This window comes from Electrophorus electricus, chromosome 5, assembly GCF_041902795.1.
Source record: "Electrophorus electricus isolate QZ-2024a chromosome 5, ASM4190279v1, whole genome shotgun sequence".
Classification (NCBI taxonomy): domain Eukaryota; kingdom Metazoa; phylum Chordata; class Actinopteri; order Gymnotiformes; family Gymnotidae; genus Electrophorus; species Electrophorus electricus.
In genome coordinates, this window is record NC_137501.1 from 9,965,742 (window position 1) to 9,991,588 (window position 25,847).

The 25,847-nt window shown below is 37.8% G+C and overlaps 2 protein-coding genes and 1 long non-coding RNA gene across 12 annotated transcripts in view; all 3 read right to left on the reverse strand.

Annotated features, from left to right (window-relative positions):
* Positions 1-11,131, reverse strand: part of parp8 (poly (ADP-ribose) polymerase family, member 8) — a 33,953-nt gene extending 22,822 nt beyond the window's left edge. Inside the window, exons 1-2 of the mRNA XM_027029519.3 lie at positions 10,663-11,131; positions 9,945-9,999 (exon numbers count right to left, since the gene is read on the reverse strand). Of these exons, the coding sequence (XP_026885320.3) occupies positions 9,945-9,999; positions 10,663-10,753 (146 nt within the window). The 5' untranslated portion in view covers positions 10,754-11,131. The remainder of the gene's footprint in view (positions 1-9,944; positions 10,000-10,662) is intronic.
* A 218-nt stretch (positions 11,132-11,349) lies between these two features.
* LOC145657856 (uncharacterized) lies at positions 11,350-16,415 on the reverse strand. 3 transcript variants are annotated; one of them, XR_014123749.1, is made up of 4 exons: positions 16,062-16,415; positions 15,340-15,405; positions 12,555-15,157; positions 11,350-12,314 (listed from the first exon to the last, which is right to left on the reverse strand). It is a non-coding gene; the product is annotated as an uncharacterized LOC145657856 (long non-coding RNA). The 3 variants fall into 3 exon arrangements; XR_014123750.1 differs by having other exon boundaries at positions 12,555-14,630; positions 14,979-15,405; XR_014123748.1 differs by having other exon boundaries at positions 12,555-15,405.
* Positions 16,416-18,280: 1,865 nt separating this feature from the next.
* pdzd2 (PDZ domain containing 2) overlaps positions 18,281-25,847 on the reverse strand; it is a 65,162-nt gene continuing 57,595 nt past the window's right edge. For 7 of the 8 annotated variants that reach the window (XM_081714142.1, XM_081714143.1, XM_081714141.1 and 4 more), the window contains 6 exons: positions 22,482-25,260; positions 21,574-21,691; positions 20,985-21,086; positions 20,398-20,671; positions 19,866-20,000; positions 18,281-19,585 (listed from right to left, as the gene is read on the reverse strand). In XM_081714142.1, the coding sequence (XP_081570268.1) occupies positions 19,419-19,585; positions 19,866-20,000; positions 20,398-20,671; positions 20,985-21,086; positions 21,574-21,691; positions 22,482-25,260 (3,575 nt within the window). In that variant the 3' untranslated portion in view covers positions 18,281-19,418. The remainder of the gene's footprint in view (positions 19,586-19,865; positions 20,001-20,397; positions 20,672-20,984; positions 21,087-21,573; positions 21,692-22,481; positions 25,261-25,847) is intronic. The other variant, XM_081714147.1, reaches the window with a different exon arrangement.

Genomic DNA, 25,847 nt, shown 5'->3' on the forward strand with positions numbered 1-25,847 from the left:
GTGACATTTCGCATTTGAATGTCGCCCGATACCGATACCAATCTGATTTTTTATTTATATTTTATGCATGGATATGATGGGTAAAATTAAATACAATTATAAATAACAAAAACATCTTTGTTTACAAGGCTAAAGCATTTAATTTTTGCCTTACAGGCAGTGTCTCTTACTCAGATGATATTTACTGTCTTGGTCGTCACCTGCTTGGTTGTCAGCTTTACTGTACTCATCACAAGCAAGCACACACACACACAGACTTTCTCTCTCTGGCTGGCTGGCTGGCTGCTCAGTAGGACTTTCCCAATCACTCACTCCTGAAACTTACCCTATAGTTGTCTGCATTATGCAATGCAACTGTAATGCCACAGCCACATAATAACCTTATAATTGTTCTTGTGAATTTCAGAAGTAAATCGCTATACACCAAACACACACCAGGCACTAAGTGAGCAGACAGAAAGAGACTACCAGTATCATGAATCTCTCTTCCATCCATCTTATTTTAAACCAACAGAAATGTAATCTGATAATGTTTACAAGATGGTTATTTTTGTTTTTTCCCATTTTTTCATGCAGTATGAAAATACTAAAGCCACAGAGTAATACACTTCGTGAATTTAGAGAAGGCACGTATTATTATTTTTGTTATTATTTCTCCTCTCCAGCTCTGTTTCTGTCAGGTTTCTTCTGTTCTTCTGGTATTTCACGGTCAAACTGAAAACATCATTGTTCGTTTTTTAATAAAGATTGATTTAATCACCAAACTATTGGTCGCGGATGTAGCAGTGAACAGTCATAAACACTATTTTTCCCCAGTTTAAATGCTCTAACTAGGAGGTAGGTAGTCTGTTCCCCACACTGGATTATCAAAATCATAGCACACGTGAGAGTGCATGGATATTTGCATTTAAACATAACAGTTTTGAGTCATTAATGGGAAGAACACAGCGAGTGTGCTCAAGTTAGCCCAGCTGTTATCATGTGACCTGCTAAAACTAACTTGGCTGTTACCACATGCTGCAAAGCGCTCGGTTTCCTTAAAGATTTTCTCCAATATACGATCCAGCATTTTTATTGATATTGGACGGGTTCCATCTATAGTTTTTATACATTGTTACCCTCATATAATAAAGACCATTCTATAATAAAGGTAATTCAGGAACTTCCAAAATCAAACACAAGGATAATGCTTATTACAGTAAACAGCAGCAAGCACAGTTTAGCATAGTAAGTTTTATTTATCTAATGCACAACGATTAAGATGTGGCTAACAGAAATGAGAGGTGGTCTACACTTTCAAGTTTATATATAACCTTTCCAGTAGGGACCTGAGCCATGATACAAGTCCTTAAAGTTATTTTAAAAAAGAAAACATTCAAAACCTCATTGATCAAGTAAATGTGATTGCAAAAGACACAAAACCCACTAAATACAATTTTTTTTAAGTAAACTTGAATGTTTATTCATTAAAGGTGCACTAAATATGGTTTTCCAAGGGTTTTCAGTATCTGCTACTGTTAATAGTTTAAGTTAACAAGTGATTGAGCATGCAGAAGCTCAGGGTAGCTGATAACTGTTATGTTTGAAGACAGCAATTTGTGACAAGTTTGTGAAAAGTAAAGATGCAAAAAAAAAGTCTTATGTGGCATTGTTTTAGAATGATGAAAGTTTACTGCATCAACAGTGTTTCATTGGTCTTGGAACCAACTCATGGACTCCTATTCAAGCTAATAATTAGGTTGGAAAAAGAGAAAGGGGAGGGTTTCTAAAAGATGTGTGGAACATGAATTGCCAATGAATTGATGTATGATTTCTCTCAAGTTCTTTAGGGTAAAATGCCAAGTGCAAGCAATTGTTTAATACCACAGTAGCAATGTATAAATTATATTACCTATAGATCATATAACCTACAGATCATATTAACTACAGATCATATAACCAATAGATCATATTAAGCAAATGTCTACATGTGACCTGAAAATGCAGAGATGCATACTGAGGTATTAAACATGAAAAATAAAATGAGCTAACATACAGTATAAGAAAAAGCTGTTTGCTTAAACTCCCACTGAGAGTTCTTGAGGTTTTCTGCAGGGTAGAGGCACTCAAATAGTTATTCAAAGTAACATCTGAGAAGAGCTAAAAATATCTGAACCGCATCATGCTTGGCACAATCTTATTTCACTTTCAAGTTCCTATGTTTTAAAAAGAAATACAGCTTAGTCTGGATTAATACGCATCACATCATCCACTGCAAAATTGATGTGAAGTGCTACTAATCCATCAGTGGAAAAGCTGCAATGCAACTGGCCAAAGACAGCAGCCAAACATTGGCTGTGAACCCCTTTTCTCAGGTTATAAACATCAAAATTAGCTCCTTCTGCTGAAACGCTCTGCTTTCTGTGTTACTCTCACTAGAATGAAAGGCATGTGGGGTTGATTTTTGGGGGAATACTCCACCGACCACCTGCTCTTGTAGTGCTATAGTGAAAGAAATGCCTGTTTCACACCTCCAGTCCTGGGTGGCTGGTCCACGTCCTTCATTGGTGAAAAGCAAAGAGCAAAACTCCTAAGACCCACGTCCACGCTGGAACTAATTGAACACAAGTTTGCCTAATTGACCAGGAGAAATGAGGCAAGTCTTCATGACATTTGGAGGATTTCATGGGAATCTATTTTATACTGACTTAGCACTGTGTATTAGCATAGACCTCTAACCACAGGGGCAGCAGTGTTAAAACCTAAACTGTAATATTCAGCGTCTCGTCTGTTTGCAACTATTCATATATACCGTTTCACTGGTTATTATATATCGTCACAAAAGAAGACAAATGAGCCACACAGTCTTTAGAATAAACCCAAAGGTCTAAAATTAATGCAGTATTGTTATTGCCATGATCATATACCAAACACATATTTGCAGTTCATAGGTCATTACATGAATAAAAATAGAATTCTGCTCCATAGATGAAGAAATGTTCCAAAATGTGCAGAAGTTAGGAAGAAAGCTAGGTTTCGTTATTTTCTATCCAGGCTCTGTGTTTATGTTGGACTGCACAATAAATATAACAACAAAGAAACCACTATTTACAAACTGATCTTGACCACATCTTGTTTTTGTGTTATGAATGTGCCACTTGTGACACATTACAGTGGGAAAATGACAACTCCTATGTAGTACCTAGAAATAGCATTTTAATGGTGTAACTTTTCAAGACATACAATAATAATTTAAGTTCAAAGGTGCCAAAGAAATGATACTCAACTCATAGAAGTAATACTCAATATTGTCATGCAATGTATCTTGCTTGTGTCTTTGATGAAATAGATTCCACCCAAAGAGGGACAGCTGCTCAACACTGCATTCTGTTCAATAAAATCCATGAGGCATAAAGTGAACCCACTAGCTGCATGTGTTCCAGTGCCTCATGGAAGAGACTGTGGGCCAAAAGACAAAGAAAAAACAGACAGAAACAGTGCAGTATTTGTCTGAGAAGCCACTTTGGAGGTGGAGGTCCTGGGGGTTGCACTGTGTTGAAATTAAATTAAAAAAAATCAAGCAATTTCATGTGAACTTTCATAGTATGCTGATGCTAAGATAATGTTAGCATGTGTGACAAGAGATACAGGAGGGCTTCTAAGCTACTATGTTGATACTTTTAAGGGTGAAAACTAGTAGCATGTTGATTCTTGGGTCCATATGTATTCTTTACAACTGCAGACATTTGTGAGTGTGTAAGGGCAGAACAGTGCATTATTCCATTTAATCTGAGCACAGAAGATTAGTTTTGTTAGCAAGTTATTCATCCAATTCAGTCAAAGGCTTATTTGTGAAAAAAAAACACTTGTAGGAGTTTAGCATTGCTTCAAGCTTCAGCACTCATAAAATAATGTGAAAACCAATTAAAGTTTAACTGAAAATAAGTACTCTATCTACAATTAATGTTAGTCATAATTCATATAATAAAGATTTATATTTTCTTACTATATTTAGACCTCTAAAGTGCCAGTGTGGTATCATAATGTGCAATGCGAAAATACAAACTTTGTTTTTAAATTTTACTTTTCCCTCATATTCTCTTTTAACATATGATAATATATGAATGAAAATATGATATGTGAATTTACTCCATTACTTATGCATGTTTCTTGCAAGCTCCTTATTCTTACAAAATGGGTGCTATTAGAAGTCTTCAATGCTATGATGTTTTGATGATGTTTTCATTGTGTGAGAAAATGTCATCACAGTAAAGTAGACTAGCAGGGCATGCATTTGAAATTTTCCAGAAATCTTCAGAGAACAAAGATCCAATTACGCCTCCCCCCACCACGTTCATATTTGATCTAATTCTACCACCTCCCACGCCCTTAATTCATTAAGTGGCTGCTGCACAATAAATGAAATCTGGTAGCTGTAAACTATAGTATATTTCACTGTGGCTTGATTAAGCCTTCTCACCTACTCTGGTGGCTTCACGGCCCCTTGGTGATAGTGCTGAGTCGGTGTGATGCCACTTCATTAGGAGGTCTGTTGGATTGGGAAGGGAGAGGACTGTCTTGCACCCATCACATCATCATATCCTGCAGGTGTTTTAAGATCCTATTCATAGAACTGTTTGGGGCTGCTTGAGGGATTAAGCTAAAGCTTTATAGTTTTCCATGGAAGTCATAATGCAGATATCCATGGCATCCAAAGCTCGTAATAGTGACCACAATTGGACTTGATGGAATTAGAGCTCAGTGAGATCCCATAAAATGCACCAATGAAATATATATTTTGTCTGTTAATACACGGAGCTCACTAGACCAATCTAGAAAGACCATGAGAAGTGGAGCTCTGCTAGTCAATTCAATAAATATTGTGCTCAAATTAGGTACAAAATGTTTGTGCTCATATCACTGTTGTGTAAACTGACAAAGAATTCTGCATACAGATTCATGCATATTTGATAACAGTAGCATAAAGGGGTCATTTGTTTTTTTATGTATATAAATGCATTCTATACTTACACATATTTATAAATGTTTTTTATAAAAGGTTCATATAGAATCAAGGACTTTTTCCAACAGTACCCTAAAAGTGTAAATTGGATTTTTCTATACATAAATAATTTATAAATTTGTAAATATATTTATACATGTATGTACTTGTGTATTTTATGTATGTAAAAGAAGAAGTGAAGCATTTGTTTTTAGAACAACAACTGTAATTGTAGTTGTAATTGCTAGAACAATACTAAACTACTGACTCAAAATATAGATACTTTCTGTTGATACGCCTGTATTTCAACATTTGGTAAGCCTACTTGCTGTGACTCAGAAAAGCACAACACCCACACATCATGTGTGAAAGCCTAGGAGAGCATAAATACTGTAAAACTTAATAAAAGATCTAGGATAGTGATTATATAGCTTGAAGCAGCAGTTAGGTTTACATTTTATGGCCCATTTTATTTGTCTCATTACGTAATATCATCATGTTACCACTTATGCTTGTTGCAGGATTCATTTTATCCATCCTTGGTTTGCTTAAGTGAATATTTAAACTTGAATAAAAAAAGGTCAGTCAAAGATTTCCTGCAGTTCCTGTCATGTTTCTATGGCTGGGGAACACTGTAGCATCCAAGTTGACTGTGGACCTTTTAATGCTGCACAATCTGAGGCATCCACTAGCTCCCAGGTATATGCCTGACTTCACAGATATTCCCTACTGTACACTGACATTGAGAATAAAGATATAAGAGAATATGCAAAAAAAATAAAAATAAAATTATAAAAAACTTTTTTTTAAAAAGAGTCCCATTTTAATACCTGATGATATTCATCTGATCTTGGGAATATATGAAACTGATGAGAAAGTTGAATAGATTTAGCCATGGTTCCTCATCTTTTTCATAAGCATTCTATGCACTAGACCATTTTTGTCATACACCTACAAATATCACCTAAATTATCAGGGATGTTTCTGGATGTACTGGGAATAGTGGAGTTATGGAGCAGCAAACTACTGGATTTAATTAATCATGTCTACATCAGCAGCAGGAACAACGCATTCCCCAGTCAGCAGTAACAGTGCAGCAGGGCCACAGTTCTAAAAACTACAGGAAATTCATCACTTCCTTTTTAATTTTGTCACACATCAGTGACAAAGTTTTCGTCGAAAGCCTTCTTCCTGATTGTGATGCATATCGCCTCCCTTCCGAACAAATGTGACATTTGCAGATCTAGTTCAAACAAATTATAACAGCACCCTAATTCAAACCATTTTAAAGCCATACTGTAGGTTTGGAAAGAGTTTTAGCATCTTTTTTTATTGTATACAAACTAATCAACTTTATGCAAACAATATTTTTTTGTCAATGGGCACTTTTCAGATGCATTAGGAGCTCAAAATGTTTTACTGCATCATAAGATAGTATTTTATTTGAGATTTTGATTATGCTGTTTACACTGCTTGTTTGCACTGGTTTGGGTTTTTGCATGCAGAATTTGAGGTTTTTGTTTTTTTTTATCTGATTATACATTTGAGACAGGTACTCTCACGAGCCACACCCCCAACCTCATATCTAATCCTTTTTAAAGATACAATCAAAGGTTTTCTTATGTCATATGTCAGTAAGTGTTTATATAGAACACTAATGCAAAGACTCACCTTGAAGAGCAATATAGGCTAGATCATGTATGATATGGAGAGATCTGTCTCTAATTAGCCAATTCATTATGAGAACAGTGCACAAGAAAATGTCTTATTTTAATCATCTTACTCTTTAACCAAATATTAACAATACCCATAACTTAACCCATAACTCTGCTCATTGGTATATTCAAAATATTGCCAGCCTATTCATAGACTTGCAATGGTCACACCCCGATTTGCATTGTCTCTGAACATCTTGTGCAAACTGTTTGATGTTTTAGGGGTAAGCCTGTTGCACTTAAAACCACTTCAGTGTCTTACTGAAGTTAATAATCCAGCATCAAGTTGCCAAGCCTAATGAATTAACAGGCTATCTGAAGCTTTGCAGTTTGATCACCATTAAACAATAACGATTAACTGATTTCTTTGCTACAATACGACAGATGCCTGCATCAATGCCTGCACCCTACACAGCAATTCAACAGAAAAGCACAGAATCTTAATGATTAATTAAACCATCAATTATTCACATTTCAGAAAGTTAAATCATTTTGTGCCAAGGTTTTTGAATGGATGCCATCATACAATGAGTCTTTGCAGTCATAAACCTGAAAGTAGACACCAATGGGATGAAGCCACTGCTTTAGGGAAGAGCTGCCTTATTTAGCACGTTAGTTCAATATTTTACCTAATTTTGCAAAAGGTGGTTCAGATTAATCAATTAACCATTAGAATTAAACAATTAAACATTAGAATCAACTACACTGACAGCCTACACAGGCACATTTTTAGTGATTCTTATAATGATTCATAAATAACTGTGCCTTTGGCATAACATACATTGGGTTGTTGTATTTTTCTTGGAGAAAACAAGCATTTATTAAGCATTTGTCTACACCAATTGGCATTTTCACAAATAAACTCAAAAGGGTTTGAGTGTTTAGAACATCAGCTCCAAAACTATAGGATAAAACTGCACATGGGGTCACATGATTTACAAATGGGGTTACAAAAGAGACTCATTTTTGCCCTCAAAATTAATATTACTGATATCACCCTAACTATGTGTGTGAACTATTTTGAAATGTCACTGAGAATTACACTTGAACAAGACACTTTACATTGACAGTGCATGCATGCTGTCATCTGTGTATCTGTCATTCTACCTTTGCAGTGACACAGCACTTCAAGCAATCAAAATGGACAGATTTCTCCGTCTATCTACCACCGCTATTTCCTCAACAACATCAAGTGACTGATTCAGTGGGACAACAGTCAAGAAAACAAATAGGAAAATATGCTGGAACATTTGCCGAATATGGATTTAGAAGCGTGACGGTAAAGAGAATGTAAAACGCCTCATGTGTGGCAGTGTCCTTTCAATCGTGAGTGTGAGGCCAAGCAAGCTTAGATGGCATTTACAGCCCTGTCACAATGAAGAGGATCACACAACAAAACTTTTAATTTAATGGCATAATTGTTGTAAATTAACAATGGTAGAGTGACTGAAATGGCTTGAGGTCCCCAAAACATTATGATGTCCATTTGGGGTTGTTTGCCCTAAACAGTTAGGGAACCCCTGGTTTATAAGGTATAGAAGGTTAAAAAGATTATCAGTATTAATGGTGAATGTTGATTTCAATGGAAAAACATGGTAATCTGGAATGTAGGTCCATGTATAGGAATAAGACTACAAATATCATGGAGGTGCTAGGTATGTTCTAAAAATATTTTACAAAATATTACAAATATCATGGAGGTGTATTTTGTGATCTAGAGATCTTAAATGACCCTAAATATTATTCACTTAAGTCTACTTACTCCACTACACACACACACACACACACACACACACACGACACCACTACCATAACTACTGGCAGTAAGTGAAGCTTTAATTGTGCATAAGGCCATTATTCTATAGGCCTAGAGAGGATGCAGTCTAAGCCGGGGGCTGCCCTAATTAAAATGGAATTAATTGAAATATCAGAGCCCCCACTCTGCATTCATAAATCTTTTCTCAAGACTTCCTTATCTGTGCTGGTGCTGCTCCAATGAACGAAAAATCACGTTCCTGGACACCTACATTTTAATTACCATATTTATCAAGGTATTTGCATGACTGGAGGGAAAGTACTATAACACATTCATCCAAATGGCCTGAAGTAAGCCCTCATAATTTGAGCTGAGTATTTAGAAATAACTTTGCTGGTTCTAAAGGCTGTTGGCCACAAATTACGAGAAGAAAATGGGGCTATACAGCTCTTAATACCAAGCAAATAACCAAAAACATGTTGATAATTACTTAGTTTAGGGAAACAGGATGTACTATAAAAATACCTAAATGTTTTCATTCTAAGAGTAATATGGGCAAAATTCAGAGCAATATTCAGGGCCAAAGGTGAGACCACATGGACTCCCTGTGATGTAGCCCAGAACTCACAGGTAACATTTCTGAAAACTTCCTCCCATTTAGGTAGTTAATGATCATTTATTTTACTGTAAATTAAGAGAAAATGTATGCAAAGCACCGACCAACACAGTTCTGCTAAATAGAAACGTAGAAAGGTTCTTCTTAGTGGACAACCAATATCCTACTGTAAATAAAACCACTGCTATAATCTTTATTTAGTTGATACTATATATGTATAGCATGTTGCTCCTTGAGCTCTCCAACTTTTACACCCTGAATGACGTACAATCTTCAAGCAGAGAAAAGTCAAAATTAAACTCTCATTCCCTTAGATAGACTTAATCTCAGTGTGCGAAAACAGCTGGCTAAAATCCAATCCTTTGATGTTTCTTGGAGGCTTCTCAGTAAAGGTACTTTCCAAAGAACGAATGGGACATGAGCACTCCACGCAATTCGCTTGTGTGTCTCCAAAACATAATATTGAAAGGTTGTATAAATCAGACCTCTTTTTTTTCTTGTTTTCAGATTCCTTGAATCTGTTCCTTTTATCACGTTTACATTATATAGCAAGAGTATATTCTGCCTACTGAATTTGCATGCAGTTGACTTGCTGTATGTAAAACAGCAAGCTGACCTTATTATGGAAATGCTGGTGTTTCATGTTCATGTTAACTAAGCTTTGTTTCACAAGCTAAGACTGCTAACTAATGGAGTTTTACTGCAGACAGCACAAATGAGGTGTATAACTAGCTTCAGCCTGATTGCGTATGCAATGTGTCTACATAAGTTAGAGTGGCAATGTGACAGCTGCTTTTCGAGATAAATCATGTGATCAACAATGTTCTCAATATTTTCTTTATGACAACTGCATGCTATCAATGTAAATACCTTTACCTTTTACATCCTTTTGAATAGGTAAATGTGAAGGTGGCGTCAGCGTATCGAAAATCTGAAACCCAAAGAAAATCAAACAGTCATATATGTGAACACATCGACAAGGACCAGCACCACTTATAATGGAGAGGACCACAATCAAAAATTCCCTCTCAACAAGTGTAGTCTCCATGGCAACATCAAGAGGGATTTCCACTGACGTTGAATATTGAGGAAGCAAATTCATAGCTAATAAATATTTACCCAGCCTCTCCTCATACAGTCGGTTATTTGTATTCTTTACCTGACTCATGCACAGGCCATATGCATGTCTTTTCATGATGTAAATGTTTTGATACCCTGGAGAGCACTTGCTAATTGCATGACAGGCATATTAATGCCTTATTATGGTGACGTTTTTCTTAGGACGTTAGAAAGCAAGAGTGGTAGTTCACGTTTTGCAAGGCCCCGTAAGAAAAGTCGATTACTGTATATTTCATAAATACAACAAAATATACGAGAGCAAAAATGTAATGCGCACACCTAAGTGTGCACTAGAGGCTCTTTATTCAGTATCTGAACCGTTCTTTGAATGTGAGAAGCAGGATACGACATTCAGGATTATACAAACTCTGAACTGTGTTTAGGTCTACCTTATTCAGTGTGTGAATAACGTATCGAACAGGCAAGCTAAGTAAAAGGAAGACACTACACTTCATAACAGGCTAAGGAAACTCACCAGAGAAAAGGCAGTCCTTTTCTGCCTTGCACCTTTGTATAACGATGTCGACGTCTTTTTGAATTCTCTCTTGTCTTGAACACATCCCCATGAAATAAAAACCCACTGAAATGGCCTTTCTTACTAATGCTCAGCAAAATATTCTTTCCCTTTCAGGCACAATATATGTAAAGCAGTTAAACGTAATTGGACGTTTGCTGTGGAACAATCCCAGGTGTGTCACATAGACCGTGCTGTTTCAGTTCGGCGACACCGTTTCATCTCGTCTAACAATAGATCGTGCCAGTAAAAAAAAACACCTTCAGCAGTTGGAGCTTCCTTTCCGCGACAGATTTCATAAAGATATCACTTTTATACCGGAAGCATCGTACTGCCCTCCTCATCACTCTGCTAGACCCAACAATGGCGATTCCGAGAGGCAAGAGCAGGAGCTAGCAAGTCTTAAAGTGAAACTAACATTGCTATTAGAACATATGTGCGAAATTGACGAGCACAAAAAAAAACCCAAAAACCTGTCATCAAAATAATGTTGTGGAACCCTCTTTAGAACCAAATGGCACATTCAAACCAAGCCAGATGATGTCATGGGCATGTTTTTCTACCCACGCGCCCACTCAGGTTTTCGATTTACCGAATAGCTAATCACGTGACCTGCACTGGTAATTACTTTATTGATCATTATTCACACTTAACCATACAATTACATTGAAGGAGTACATTTTCAGACGATGCGCAAGTGCTCTACATTAGGCTAGTAGGTGTGTGAAAGCATTTTTTCAGTCAGCAACCTGTGACCTAATGAAATACCTTTTGACTTAATAACAGCGCTCAAAATATGTACCCTCACTGCACATCAAAAGACCCACTAGCAACCCTGCAGCATTATAACATAACCTCAATGTAGTTGATTATCTTAATATCATGTTTCATCACCATCACTTTTTCCCATCATCTTCCAATATACTTTATGACTTTGCAACAAAGCTGTTGCAATCCCTTGAAGAGCAGAAATGAGCCAGATGACCAAAGGTCGTTAATTTTTTAAAATTAAATCCACTTCCTGGACTATAAATGTTCATGCTAGCATCAGCTCCTTCCACCTCAGTAGAAATATTAGTACAAGATAAGCACAAGGTAAACTAGGGAGAGAGAGGATGTACACACAGAGAGAGAATGTACCACAGCCAGTGACTGGCACTGAATTTGATTCACTTTGATTCACAGTTCTGTCCAGGCTTTGGCTGAAGATGACAGTAAATGGCTGGAGCCCATCCAAGCAGACGGCAGCAGTCCAGCTGTGCTGTATTAGACAAGGCTGCAGGTAGTGACTGGATGTGCTGCCTGAACAACTCACTTCAGCCACACAGGCCTTTCCCTACCACAGACAGTTTAGATACGCTCGATGAAATCAGAATGACTGAGATCATGAAGGTTTTTTTGTTGTTGTTTTTAACAGTTGATTTCCACTCGTATAGAAAATGAGCCTTTTTTCTCTCTGAACCGCTGCTGAAGAATCTGATGAATTGTTTAGCAAAATGATGGTTTCTTCATCCCCGTTGATGCACCTTTGAGCCGCCTTCTGATCATTTTAATGTACTGCATTATCATGCCTGCAAACGAGTGCTGGAGGTATCCGGCTTGTAAGGTGAAATCTACTGACACAGATCGGTAGAAACAGAGGCTGTAAAAAACATGCTGGTTTAAAGACAGGAATGGCATGAGGGTACTGAGTGTATGTACTGAGTATATGTGTCTGTGCAAATGTAAGATAGCGAGAGAAAGAAAGGGAGAGGAAGTGTATGAGAGAGGGTGGGAGAAAGATGAAAAGAAAGGGGAGATGAGAAAAGCATGGCAAGATAAAGATGAAGAGAGAGGAAGAGTACTTCCCACACCATTTGAGTTGACTATCTGCTGAACCTGGTTCATTAATCCCAATTTCACAAGGATGCAGACAGTTGCCAAGTGTGCCAATGTAACGCATATATGCACCTCGCTGCAATTTATCATCAACTTCTCATGGTACATAAAGCCTGCTTAAGTGGCTCAAGACCTAAGATCCAATTTAATAATAATGTTTATTTTCTTCATCACCATAATCTTGGTTCTGCAGGTAATCAGAATCAGAATCAAAATAATTATTTCACCAAGTATATTAAACATACAAGAAATTAGCCTTGGTTTGTGCACACATTTAGAACGCAACATACTAGACAGAGCAGACAAGTACACAGACTGTTTACACATATTTAAGATAATTAAGATGTTAAACTAACAGGGAGAATTTTTTAAGTAAGTATACAATAAAGAAACAATTATCTATTACTTACAGTATATTGCAGAATTAAGTGAACATTGTACAGTTGTTTACAGTGCATTGTAGGGGTATGGATACTGTACAGTTGTGCAAAGATGTGTTGTGTTACAATGGAGTTGATCCCCATTAAGAGAGATAAGTCCAGAGTGTCCGCTGTGGTTAATGATTGCAACACCTCTGTAGAAAAAAGATATTTGCATGTCTTTTTGTGCTTGGCTTGATGGCCTTGGTGGCCCTGAGTCTTCAACCTGAAGGAAGGGGCTGGAAAAGGCAGTAGTGTCTGGGGTGAGATGGGTCAGTTATAATCTTGCCAGCATGCTTTGTAACCCTGCAGTTGTAAATGTCCTGAAGCGTGGGCACACTGCAGCCAATGATTCTCTCTGCTGCCCTGAGTACTAAATGTTTGTTTTGTTTGGCTGGGAATGAACTAACTTTATTCACCTAATAATATGGTAAAACCATCTTCTGTAGTGCTGATTCATTTTCACTCTGACGCAAAAGAGTGCTGTCCGAACTTCTTTCATGTAATTATTGTATTCTCTTTTATCATAGGCCAGATAGATTACTGCCTCACTTTAAATGAAATTGTTATATACATTTGCTAAGTGATTTTCATGGTGCAATATTTAACTGATAGCTAAAATAGACTTTGCAGTGATGTAGAATTATTGTGTGTGTGTGTGTGTGTGTGTGTGTGTGTGTGTGTGTACATGCACATGTGCATGCCTGTCTATGTGTATATGGAGCTCTCTGCCTATATGTTTAAAAGAGCATGTATATTTCTTAACTAAGGATGTGAGAATTCTGTTATGACAGTGTTTCACCTCCACAGTATGACTAAATATCCAGTTGCCTTATTGGGTTTGTTTGAGGAAAAGAAACACTTTTCAACCTGTACCAGCCAACGTACCCAGTTATCTTTTAATTAAAGAAAACATCAGAAAACAGAGCAAGGTTTTTTAAGGAGACATCTGAAGAATATGAATGAAAACCTTCAATACTCTGATGGAAATTTACCCCAGAGGGGAAAACGTTATCAATTCATTGCAAAAGTGCCAGTAAATATATTTGTGGAAATATACATGCCTATGTTCCAAAGACATTCTCTCCAGCAGTAAGCACAATGTGACTATGACTCCATACCCCCTCACCCCTCAGCTTATGCCCATTCTTCTAATACCTCAGTGGAATGCTTGAGCCATTTCAGCTTCTCATAGGTATATACTTTGGTTCTTAGCATAGGTCTAATTTATATGAAAAACTCATAAGCACATTGCATAAGTTCAAATGTACGTTACACGATTATACTGAGTAGTTCTTTATTGTGCATGACTGATATCTGCTTGTGAATAATATCGTGCTTTTTGAATTCATGGACATATGATCACAAGTAAAAGGTCTAAGCAGGCAATCTCAGAGACAACACTGCCCAAAAAGGCTCGGGCATTTTCAGGAACTTCTGAAAGATTTTGGGCACTGGAATCATTTTGTGTTCTATGTTTGTGCATAGATACCGGTGCATGAGCAAAATAAAACATGTTCTTATTCTAATCAAGCTTGAAGCTTATTAAGAAATAAAAGGCCCGGCATAACCCAGCCCTCCAACTTCCTGTTTTTCTTCTGTGAAACCAACATGTTGATTGGCTCTTTATATCTGAGATGGGCAGATGAGAGAGCAGACTTATTTAGTAGGCAGTGGGCCATTTTCCAACCAGAGGAAAGCATGTGTGCTCATCTCCTTTCGTCCTCTCTGACAGCAGTTTGAACTCACATTGTGGATTTTGTTAGACCACCCGTCTTCTTTTTTTTAATGCATCAAAAGGTATCACATTAAAATGAAAAATAACATTCGAGGAGGAAATAGTTTACACACACACACACAGGCTGATTCTAGTCTGGCAAGTACATATTTATGTATTTGTAGGAGACATTAGCCTGAATTGACTGCCTAATATGGTCCTCCTTGGATGGTATTAGTTGTTTAAGATTGCATGCCACTTACTTGACAAGTAAAGGGTATAATGACGAAGCATCCTTTTTCACACAGTCTGGTATGTCTTCCTTTTGAGCAAACATCTTTAAAATTCCACTCCCAATTCCATTTTCTCACAATGCAATAATTCAGAGGACTGTTCAAAGGAGTGCAGCAAAGTGAGAAATGAGATGTCGTCAGTCAAAGCTCTGGAGAGATACACATATCACCTCATGCCATTCGTTTTGTAACCATGGGGTCAGAAACCGAGTGTATGAGAGTATGTGAGGGGGTGAGATTACAAATGTTTGGTTTTTTTGGACAGTGAAGAAGAATTAACTGAAGATATTATGTGGCAGGGCAATTTGGAGAATGGGAAGTATGGTCTCACTTTGAAACTGGAACAAAAGTAGTAGGTTCTTGTAGGGCAGAGGTGAAGTCAACTTGTGCTAAATTACTTCAAAGAATAACAGTAAAAATAAGGGAATGCTCATCAACAGAAAGTGAACGAAACATATTATAGCATGCTTCATTTATTTAAAAGAAAGTTGTACTAGCTCTGGCAATCTTCCAAAAGTCATTCTATTCATAGAGTCATTATACTATCCACAGCCTTCCCAAAAGTCAGGGGCATGACTCAGATAACATTACAATTAACGAACTAGGAGTCTTCATGCTTCTAACTTAATCACTCATTTCCATCGCATAGTAAATTTGCTATAAAATTTAATGAATATTGATATTATTCATATTCACATTCACAGCACACATATATGCGAGTTAGCCTGTCAGCCTAAGCTGTATTCAATACAGTCCACTGGTCACATCTTCACATGTTCTGAGGACAATCTAATTCAGTGAAGGGTATGTGTCCAATTTTAAACTTTGTTCAAGCCTATTTGTTTATTTCTAGGTGAAAATGTGCCTTTCAGTGGTCAGCAAAGATGGTCACAAACCTTCAGTAGATATTAATTAGTCTTATATATGACCACACAACTGGCATTTTGACTTGCTAATGTACACATAGATTAAGGACAAAACATCTATTAAAAAATCCCAGCAAACTCTGAAGAAATGTTGAATTGAAAATCAGATTTAGAGTGAGTCTCTTACATTTTGGGGTTTTTTCCCTCAGTGTCTCAGAAAATGGCAGGATCTCTGTCTCTTATGCGCGTGACGTTGTAGTGGTTTTGCTAACACGAGATGGGTGACTGCTCAGAGCAGAAACAGGAAGTGTGTGAAAACCGAAACTTATGAACTGCAACATTTTCTACATCACTGAGTTTTCTTTCTACTATGTCCTGTTATTGCATCCAAACAAGCCCTGGGTACAGTCCAGATTGAACAGGGAAATTACTTTTAAAACATTACACATTACTCATTACTTTCAATGAAAATTATTAAGGTACATTACAATTTTACTTTCTCTTTTTACTTTTGCAATCTCTGAATCTAAATATAGCCTATAACCAAAGGATATAAAAGAGTTAACTAACCTATTCTAAAAGTAACTTATTTCCTTTAAGTGAAGTTAGCATTGCCAAAAATACAACACATTAGTAATACAAATAAATGTATTTAATTTAATAAATGTATCGAATTAATTAATTAATTAATCCAATTTCTACTGAGCTGCAAGTGGATATTTATCCCATTGAGATTTTTGGATTCTGGCAAACGTACAATACTCTAATCTTTCAAACAACATTTTCACCTAAAAATTCTTAATTTGTAGTCAGTGTTGTGTTCTTGTGTTAAATAACTTTTCAAAATGCAGATCTGAGCTTTAAGTTCAGAGTTTGGAAGAGATTCACTCTGGATTCTAAGTGACTGAAATCAGCTACAAAATTTGCCGCATGGGGAGGCGAGGAGGCCGTCACTGATACACTCCTGTCTCTTCAGTTTTTCTAATGTCTGTTTTACAACTGTTACATCAACACATTCTGTTTCCACCCATGCATACTGATACAAGCCATTTTTACAGTCTTCTGGCAAAAGAAACTCCATTCATTTCCAGGTATGTAAACCTCAGAGCTTTTGCAATGCCAAGACATTCAAAAACATCTGTAGCTTCATCGTACCACGGTCAGTTGGGAGCATCCAAACACCACACATATTTACTGAACACAGGGTCCTGCTACGAAGAGCCCCCTGTCTGGCAGGCTTTAATGGATCCTTGGCAGACAGAGAGCAATGGTAAGAGTCTCAGGAGGTTGTCACCACCATCTGGACAGGTACAAAATATAAATAATGCTTCCCTTGCTAGCCACCTTTGTGTTGTAGAAGCAGTACATTCGTGCCATTGTGCCGCAGCTAGGCTAACAGCATTTTCCCCCCCCAAAACTGTTGTGGCGCATGCAAAGTTTCAAGAGAAACTGGACGAAATTCAAAAGCACTTTGCTTGCACAGCTGATGAAGGACCTCTGTGTGAAATGTCGTATTTCTCGGCAAACTGTGTACTTCAATTTTGAAAATCTCTGCATCTTTTACTATAGTACACTGCAGTTATTGACTTGGAATCTCAGAATATGTATAAATCAGTTTCAGTGTCAATCCACATTAGAATTGGAAAATCAAGCAATCTGAGTGACTTTGGTCAGAATTTGGCACAAGCAGCATGAATCATTGAGCCCTTCCTGTCAGGTGTCAACAGTTCGGGCTGGTGGAGGTGGAATAATGGTGCGAGAAACATTTTCCTGGTGTACCCTGGGTTCTCTGATACCTGTGGATGGATGTTTAGACAGTAGGGTTTACCAAAGCAAAGTGGCCAACCAATATCATCCCTTCATGTCAGTTGTTAACCCTATGGTAGATGGACACTTTCCGCATGACAATTCACCATGCCATGGGACCAAGAGGCATATGGCCATGGACTGGTACCTGGAACATGACAGTGAGTTTTTCTTGCTTCCCTGGCTTTCACATTTCCCAGATCTTAATCTTACAGAGCATCCCTGGGATGGCCAAGAATCCTGCAGAGCAATGTCAGCACCTAGTGGAACTTATGTTATGATGAATTGCTGCGGTTCTTTAGGCCAAAGAACATCCAACATGCTACTATATATATATTTTCTGTGCACATATATATATATATATATATATATATATATATATATATATATATATATATATATATATATATATATATATATATATATATGTAATACTTACGTAATGTAAATTAAAAGGAATTATGGGATTTCACAAGTAACCCTAGGAAGGAAAATAAAAAGTGAAAAAATTGCTGAAATGGATGAAAAAAAGCATTGCTCTTGCTATCTAAAGTTAAAATACCACTGCATAATTGACCAAAAAATATTCAAAAATAAAGATTACCGCTGCACTGAAAAATATTTAATGTCTTTACACAAGGGAATTATCAAGAAATGACTGGAGTTTAATACATACAAACATTATTTATAATTACTTATTTGATATGCAATCATTATAAACAAATTTGTGTTTAAAAGCCCAGATACATTAAGTTAACGTATTGTTTGTGGAGGCAGCAATATTTACACATAGCAATTCAAGTAAAATAGAGCTATAGCATTGATGAAGTATTGATACAACATATCAGGGTTAGGGCTCACTGGAAAGTCCCGCTGAAAAATATTCACAGCTGCAGGGATACAATTAAGTAGTCCTGCAAGAATTCAAGAAGCTCAGTCTGCAATTCACAATGTTTTTGGTGAGATGTGTGCTTATCTAACCATACGTTACCTTGAATGATGGAGCGTCCAGGTCCATTTGAAGTAGAATATTTCAAATATAGACTGTGCAACTTCTTACGTTAAAGCATTCGCAGAATGGATGCAATAAAATAAGCATCTTTTGAAAGCAGGAACTATGGACTTCCCATGAGGAGACTGGATAGGAATAAGTTAAAAACCAGGTAGATATGCATGCATGAGTATGCATGACATTTGTCAGTCTCAAAGCTTCAAATCTGGTTTTGTTCAAACAAAATTTCGTCTTAATAAGATTCCTTTTTAATCTACTTAGAAATAAAAAATAAAATACAAAATAAACCCATCAATAGGAAATCGAGGAAATGTTTTAAATTAAGACACATTATATTTCTGTGAAATTATGTGTAAACAGAATTTCATTACAATTTAAAGTTTCTTCCTACAACTCTGAATGAATGAGTACTTAGCTACACTGATTGAACAACTAGCCAGTAAGTAACCAAGTGACTACTGTAAAGCATAAACTGGTTCTTAAGATTTGTTTGGGTTGATTTTAACATTTGAATCAAAACAAGACAACACCGTCTCAGTCCTACAAAAGGTCACTTCTAAAGGCACAATTTCTCAGTATAAAACCCATGAGCAAAAACTTTTATCACAGGTTTGCAGTAAAAAAAAAAAAGTATAAAAGGGAGCAATGGCAAGCCTCATATGTACAATGTGTTTGGCACTCTGATTCAGTGGAGAATATGTCCACAAAACACAGACTTGTCGGCTGTCATACTGAAGTCCTGGGTTTTCTAATGACTAACTGGACAGGGCCCTCGGAGACGGTCTTGATGAAGTTCCAGGCATCAAAGTGTTTTAGGCCTTGCAAGGACCTGCCATTTATAGCTAGAACCTCATCTCCCACATCGATAACCCGTGACAGTTCAGCAGCACCTCCTGAGCACAACACAAAGAGCAATACCATGTGAGATGATCCCCCCCCTTCTGTGAATGTTTACCAATAAAACAACTGTGAGCCACAAAAATTCAAAAAGAATTCAAAAATTCTTGCCAATCATTTCAATAAATTAATGACATACCAACTTTTTAATGTGACATTAACTTTCTACTGTCACTCTGGTACTATGTCAGATGCATTATGTTAATGAACCCTTTGGACAACTGTAATGTCTCCCTCTAATGGAGGACTGAATGGACCGAATGAAGGGGAAATTACCTCTGAAGATCCGTTTGATGTAGAGTGGTCGGTCCCCATTGGCTGATGCTTTGCCTCCGTCTAGACTAATACCCAGGCCTGCTGCAGTCTTCAGTAGCTCCACACTTAACGCACCATCCGTCCCGATCTCCATCACTTTAATATGCCAAGCCACAACAAATGTTTGAATCAGCACAAGCAAGCAGTAAAAAACATTACACACACACACACACACACACACACACACACACACACACACACACACACACACACACACACACACACACACACACCTGCAGATGATTCCAGGTGAGTAAGTGCAGTATACTGTAGTAAAAGATGAAATGTAAGAATTTTGCTTGCATAGCTGATGAAAGACGACTGTCCAAAACATCGTTTTTCAGGAAACCTTGTGTACATCACTGTAATTTTGTACATGTATATCCATCCAAAAAAGTTAAATGTTGAAATATTCCACCTATAAATAACATACTAAGTTTCATGCAGTAGTGTGATTAGTAATGTATGATTGCAGGTTTCAGGTGCGACTTACCTGTTCCGTTCTCTCTCCTGTTGATATGGTAGGTTGGGCAGGGATAGGATGGGGGCCGTAAGGAATGTTCATTCCTGGCTGAGTCTGGCTCACTGTCCTTCCCTTTTTGGATGACTACAAGTGCCTGCTTGGGCAGCCTGGTCTGATGTAGACAAGACAGGGCCTCGCCATGCGTTGTCCCACTTAGACTTCTCCCATTTATGGATAGCACAGCATCTCCCCGACGAATGGTACCTTCCACTCCAGCAACCCCTCGAGTGAACACTCGATGAACCTGTCCAAAGTAAGCAGATTGTACACTTCTTTGTGCATATTATACACGTCTTTTGTGTCAACCACAAGAGGGTGACAAAAAAAAATCTAATCTATATCTAAACAGTTTTATAGATGTATGTAAACCAAATAGATCATTTCAATTAAAGATAATGTTGTTGATCTCTAGTTTATTTATTTATTTGCTTTTTATTGTATTAGAAATAAATAAATAGCATAATGCATGATAAAATACAAGATAAAAATGTATCTATTTAGATTATGTAGTCTATGTGCATTAATTTAAAGAAGTGTGAAGAAATGGTTGCATTTACCCTGACTACTTTGTGCTCCAGGTCCACTCCTCCAGCGATGCTGAAACCCAATCCAGAGCCCTCTTCCTTCACCAAGACCACAAAGTAAACATCCTCTTTAACCTGAAACAAAATGTCAAAATATTTGTCAGATTGAGTTTTAACAATACATCTCTTAAAAACCGTCATTTAAGGAACACTGCATTAGAAACAAAATAATCAAACCTTAAATAAATCTTTTTAAAAAGGTCCCGATCAAAAGCCTGGGTTAAAATGCAAATGATAAACAAACAGAATAGCATAAATACAGTGAAATTACATAAATTTCCCTAACACTGTGATGTGTGTATCTTCTTGTGTCTGACACATCTTCCCTGCATATCCCAGCAAGGACGTGGTGGTTGTCAAATGCGTGTGATCATGCCACTCTTAAGATCAAAGTACTAGCTCTCCACAAGGAAGCTTTTGATCATGCTTGACAGGAAAAATATCATTTGAGATGAAAAGATATGCAGTAAAGCATTATACTATTCCACGATCCCTTGATGGGCCTACTGTAACACTGCAGAATCAGCTGTCTTCGATGCAGTATAAGCGCCCACAGTATTACCTCTGAAACTCTGTTTAACTCTGATATCAAAGTCATCACATCCACTTTGGCCATAAGGGAATTTAGAACCTTCTGCACTCTCTTCTGGTCCAGTGGAGAAGATGACAAGTTATGCAGACTGGGAAGGGAGAAAGAAGGAGCACGGGAGTCAGAAAGCAGCTTACTACAAGTGTCATAAAACAAAAATCTACAGTAAGAGGTGCCAAATGTTAGTCAGGTATAAAGTATCTAAAAATACTTTCACAGCACAAATAATCAGCTAACCTGCACAGCAATAACAAGGCATAAGGCTTTATTTTTTAATATACTGACAAGTTCATTTAATGGGCCATTCAAATAATTGCACAAATAAAACATTATGTATTTGGTACCATTTGCATTTACAAACAAGCCATTTGCATCAATAATTCCAGGGAGAATTCCTAGTCCTAGTCTTCCACAAGAAAATTATTCCTATGTAGCATGACATAATAAACTGAACAGCTGTTACAAAACAGAAAAGCTGGTCTTAGACAAAGAAGCAAAACAATAGTGTAGAGGATTCCAAACAGAAACAGTGATTCCAAACAGTGGCAGAATTAATGTGGATTTTTAAAAATTTGCCTTTTAACTAATTTTAACAGACATTTGTGATGTTATTTTCTCTTTAATTGTAAGATGTGATGCCATTTCACTAACAGTTATTCAATATTAGCCTTAACCCAGAGTTTTCATATTGGTGCATGCCATTTTTACACATGCAACCCAAAAATACACGAGTATACATACTATCACACATACATATCACATACACTCACGCATACATACAAACAAATGCACACAACACTATACCTCAACCAGTATATGCATTACAAAGCTTTCTGTGATATTCAATAATAATAAGTGTAAAATAGCTCAATGCCACTCACCTTATTGACCAACTTGAACACTTTATGATTTGCTCGTAGGGGTGACCACCATTGCTAATAGTGACAGGTGTTTCAGAGGCTGTCATTCTGACTGTGGTCACCACAGTGCCCTGAAGGTTGTCTGATGGCAAATCTTTGGGCCTTGCAGGATGGATTTCAAGCTCTGTCTTGAAAATGACATTGCCAGGGTCACGTGAGAAATCCTCTGGGCTTAGTTTGTCCAGTTCAGGCATGCTAAGAGCCCTAAGTTCCCGCAGTTTTAAGCGTGACAACCCCCCACGGGCACGTGCATTCCGGGATCGCAGCACTGCTGGAGTGTGTGGTACAGGAGTGGACTGAGGTATAGCATTCTCAGTGTTTGTGGTCTCCTTTATGAGTGGCCCAGAGGTTCCAGTTGAAGTTGCTGGATCAAAGTTGTTCAGAATCACATTCAAAGAGGAATTCTGTGGCTGCAGAGTTGAAGAGGGGCCTAAGTTTAAACTGTCTATACAAGAGCTAAAGCTCCTTCTCAAGAAGCAACAATCACTGGATTGGGTGTTGATGGAGTCCATGTAACCAGACAACCTCCTGTTAAGAGGAGTTTTAGAACTAGTGGCATAAGATCGTATGTCTATGCACCTTACAACTGGCCGATCAAAACTTGCCAAGTTCTCAAAGGACTTGATTCTTTGTCGAACAGAAAAGGGGTTAGGGTCAAGGGTGCCACTGGTATATGTGGAGCTCCTGCGGTCCAGTGTCCTGAGGTAAAGTTTAGATTTGCCTGGTTTAAGACTAAAAGTAGTCTCTGCAATGCTTCTGCTCCTGAGACAACTGTCTGCTTTGCACACACTGTGATTTACATTATCAGCAGATTCAGCTGGACTTCCAATAGAATTATTTTGCTCTGGTCTAAACCCAGAAGACTCTAATGATATGATATGAGATCCACAGTAAAGTTTTTGTGTTTGGTCTTCTGGGTCTTTGAGCACTAAAGAACTTCCTTGAATTTGGCTTGAATAAACACTATTTGAAATTTCCTTGCGTGCCAGAACTGGTGTGGATGAAGATGAGGATGGGGAGGAACATGATGAAAGCCGCACCTCAATGAAGGTCCTTTGTGTAGTGGTGGTAGTCTCACATTTAGATGTTAGCTCATTTTTCTTTGTGCAAGAACTCCCTTCCTGCATTTCAGAATTATGTTCTGCCTTTAGACTGTCATTGTTTTTTAAGGTGCTGGAGACATTTGAAGCACTCCTTCCTTGGCTTTGGTCATTTGTTTTTAAGGAAGCACTACTCTTCTCCAGGGATCTGCTCATTTTTGGACTGCTTGTTGGGGTGATTTTTCTGTCCACTGGTCTAGGGGACTGAATGGGGGAACAATTGTCTTTTTTTGCCAGTGGACTTTCAGACTTTGCCGACCAGCACACTGGCTGCTCCTGGCCTTTGCATTTAATTTTTATACTTAAACCTTTAAGTTTGCTAGAGGTAGTTGACTTTTCATTCTGTTTAAACCTGCTATTTAGAAGAGGTGAGACAGGGTTATCGTGTAGGGCCTTGGGTTCCAAAGTTCTAAGAGAGTTAGTGGTGCATTTAATCTGACCCTGAGAAAGAAGACTAGAGTATGCTTTTTCTCTCTCTTTCTCTTTCGTAGTCAGAGTACTGGAGCTTTTCTCACTTCCATAGTTGTGATTTATAGCCTTGGGCTCCACAACAGTGGAGGCATCTGAGATCAATAACACATTTGAATGCATCTTAGAGTTTCTTTCTTGACTCATGTGGTGGTTATTCTGAGCATCGGGAGCACTACTGACACCTGGTGGTACCTGGGTTGTTGTGACAGGTGCCAAAGCCATTTCACATTTCTCATCAGTTTTATGGTCCAGTGGCTCTGAGCTTGCCGGCGTTCTCTCAGTCACACACACAGTCTCCTCTTTTTTGGGAACTTGTTCAATGTCCCCATTAAAAACAGACTCTGGATGTGGGGACTGGGGACAGGACAGACTCTGAGACACTGTGAGGGACGCAGAAAGGTTTGCTGTCTCTGAATCAATGTCCTGCAAGGGGGAGGAAGATGCTGTCTGAAGAACTTCATGAGTGCTCACCTCTTTATCAGTCTGGGTGCCTGAGAGAGAATCAGCCTTTACTTGATTCAAATCAAGCTGAGTGAGTGTGCTGTAACATAGCTCGATTTCCTCTTCTGAATCAGTATCCTGGGGATTTTGGCAGTGATCCTGTGGCTTCTCTGTTTTCACAGCACCGTCAGTGGCTGAGTCACTCTCAGAGTCACTATCATGCAACATGTCGTACATGCTTGGTTTCACTCCACACTCTTTCACAGAAAGAGCTGCGGCTTCATTTGGGAGCTGACTGAAGTTTCTGGAGTAACTGTTTAGAAACGCTTTCCCTACTTGCATAAGGCAACCTCTGTTTTCTGAATCTAAGACAGGAAAAGCCAAAATTTGGGGTTGGACTGATATGGCAGTTGGACTCTGCTTGGGTTCAGAGCTCCTGGTCTCTGCTACACATGCAGCTGTCTCTTTGACATTGGGAACAGTTTCTGCTGAGGTGACAGTGTTTTCCCCTGAGTTTAGTTCAGCTACTATATCATCAATATTAGTGACAGGTACCTCATTGGTGTGGCTTGTTTTCACCTGTTTTGAGTTTGGCTCTGGGAAGGAACTCCCTATGTTTGCAACCTCAGTATTGCTGATTTTCTCAAGAATAGCTCTAGATTCATCCACCTTTGTCAACTGTTCACAGCCAGAAGACTGGAGAGTCAGACTGGAGAGTCGATCTACAGCTACAAAAATTAAAACAAATGGATTGGATTAGACAAAATACAACACATTTATGTACAGTTTAAGATCATCAACATTGTAAATATGCTATATAAATTATATAATGCTCTAGTAAAGACTGTCTGAAAGTACTGTATCTCTCTAAACTAATTTCACAATTTAGACATAGACTGACGCACTGCCTATTATTAATCAACATTCCACTGAAAAACTGGGACAATTTTTACCCATTATCCAGAAATCAGAAATCCAGACTTATATATCAATTTACATGTTGCTTCAAATTATACCAGAGCTCCTGCAATCTACATCATAGCTTGACATTTTGACAATTAAAAGCACATCTGGACCCGTAACTCATAGGCGTATTAAACTCCCATACACAATGCTTGTCTCTAATTTAATCCCCTGTACCTACTCTAGGAACAGTAATACTAACTCTGAGAATATGCTGTGAAATCAAATGACTTTATGACAAAGCCAATACAAAGCCAAGTGGATAAAAATTTGTATTGCTTCATATGATGTCAAAAATAAATTTGAACTGGAGGTAATTTTTCCATTGTTACATTGTATCATCTACTTCATG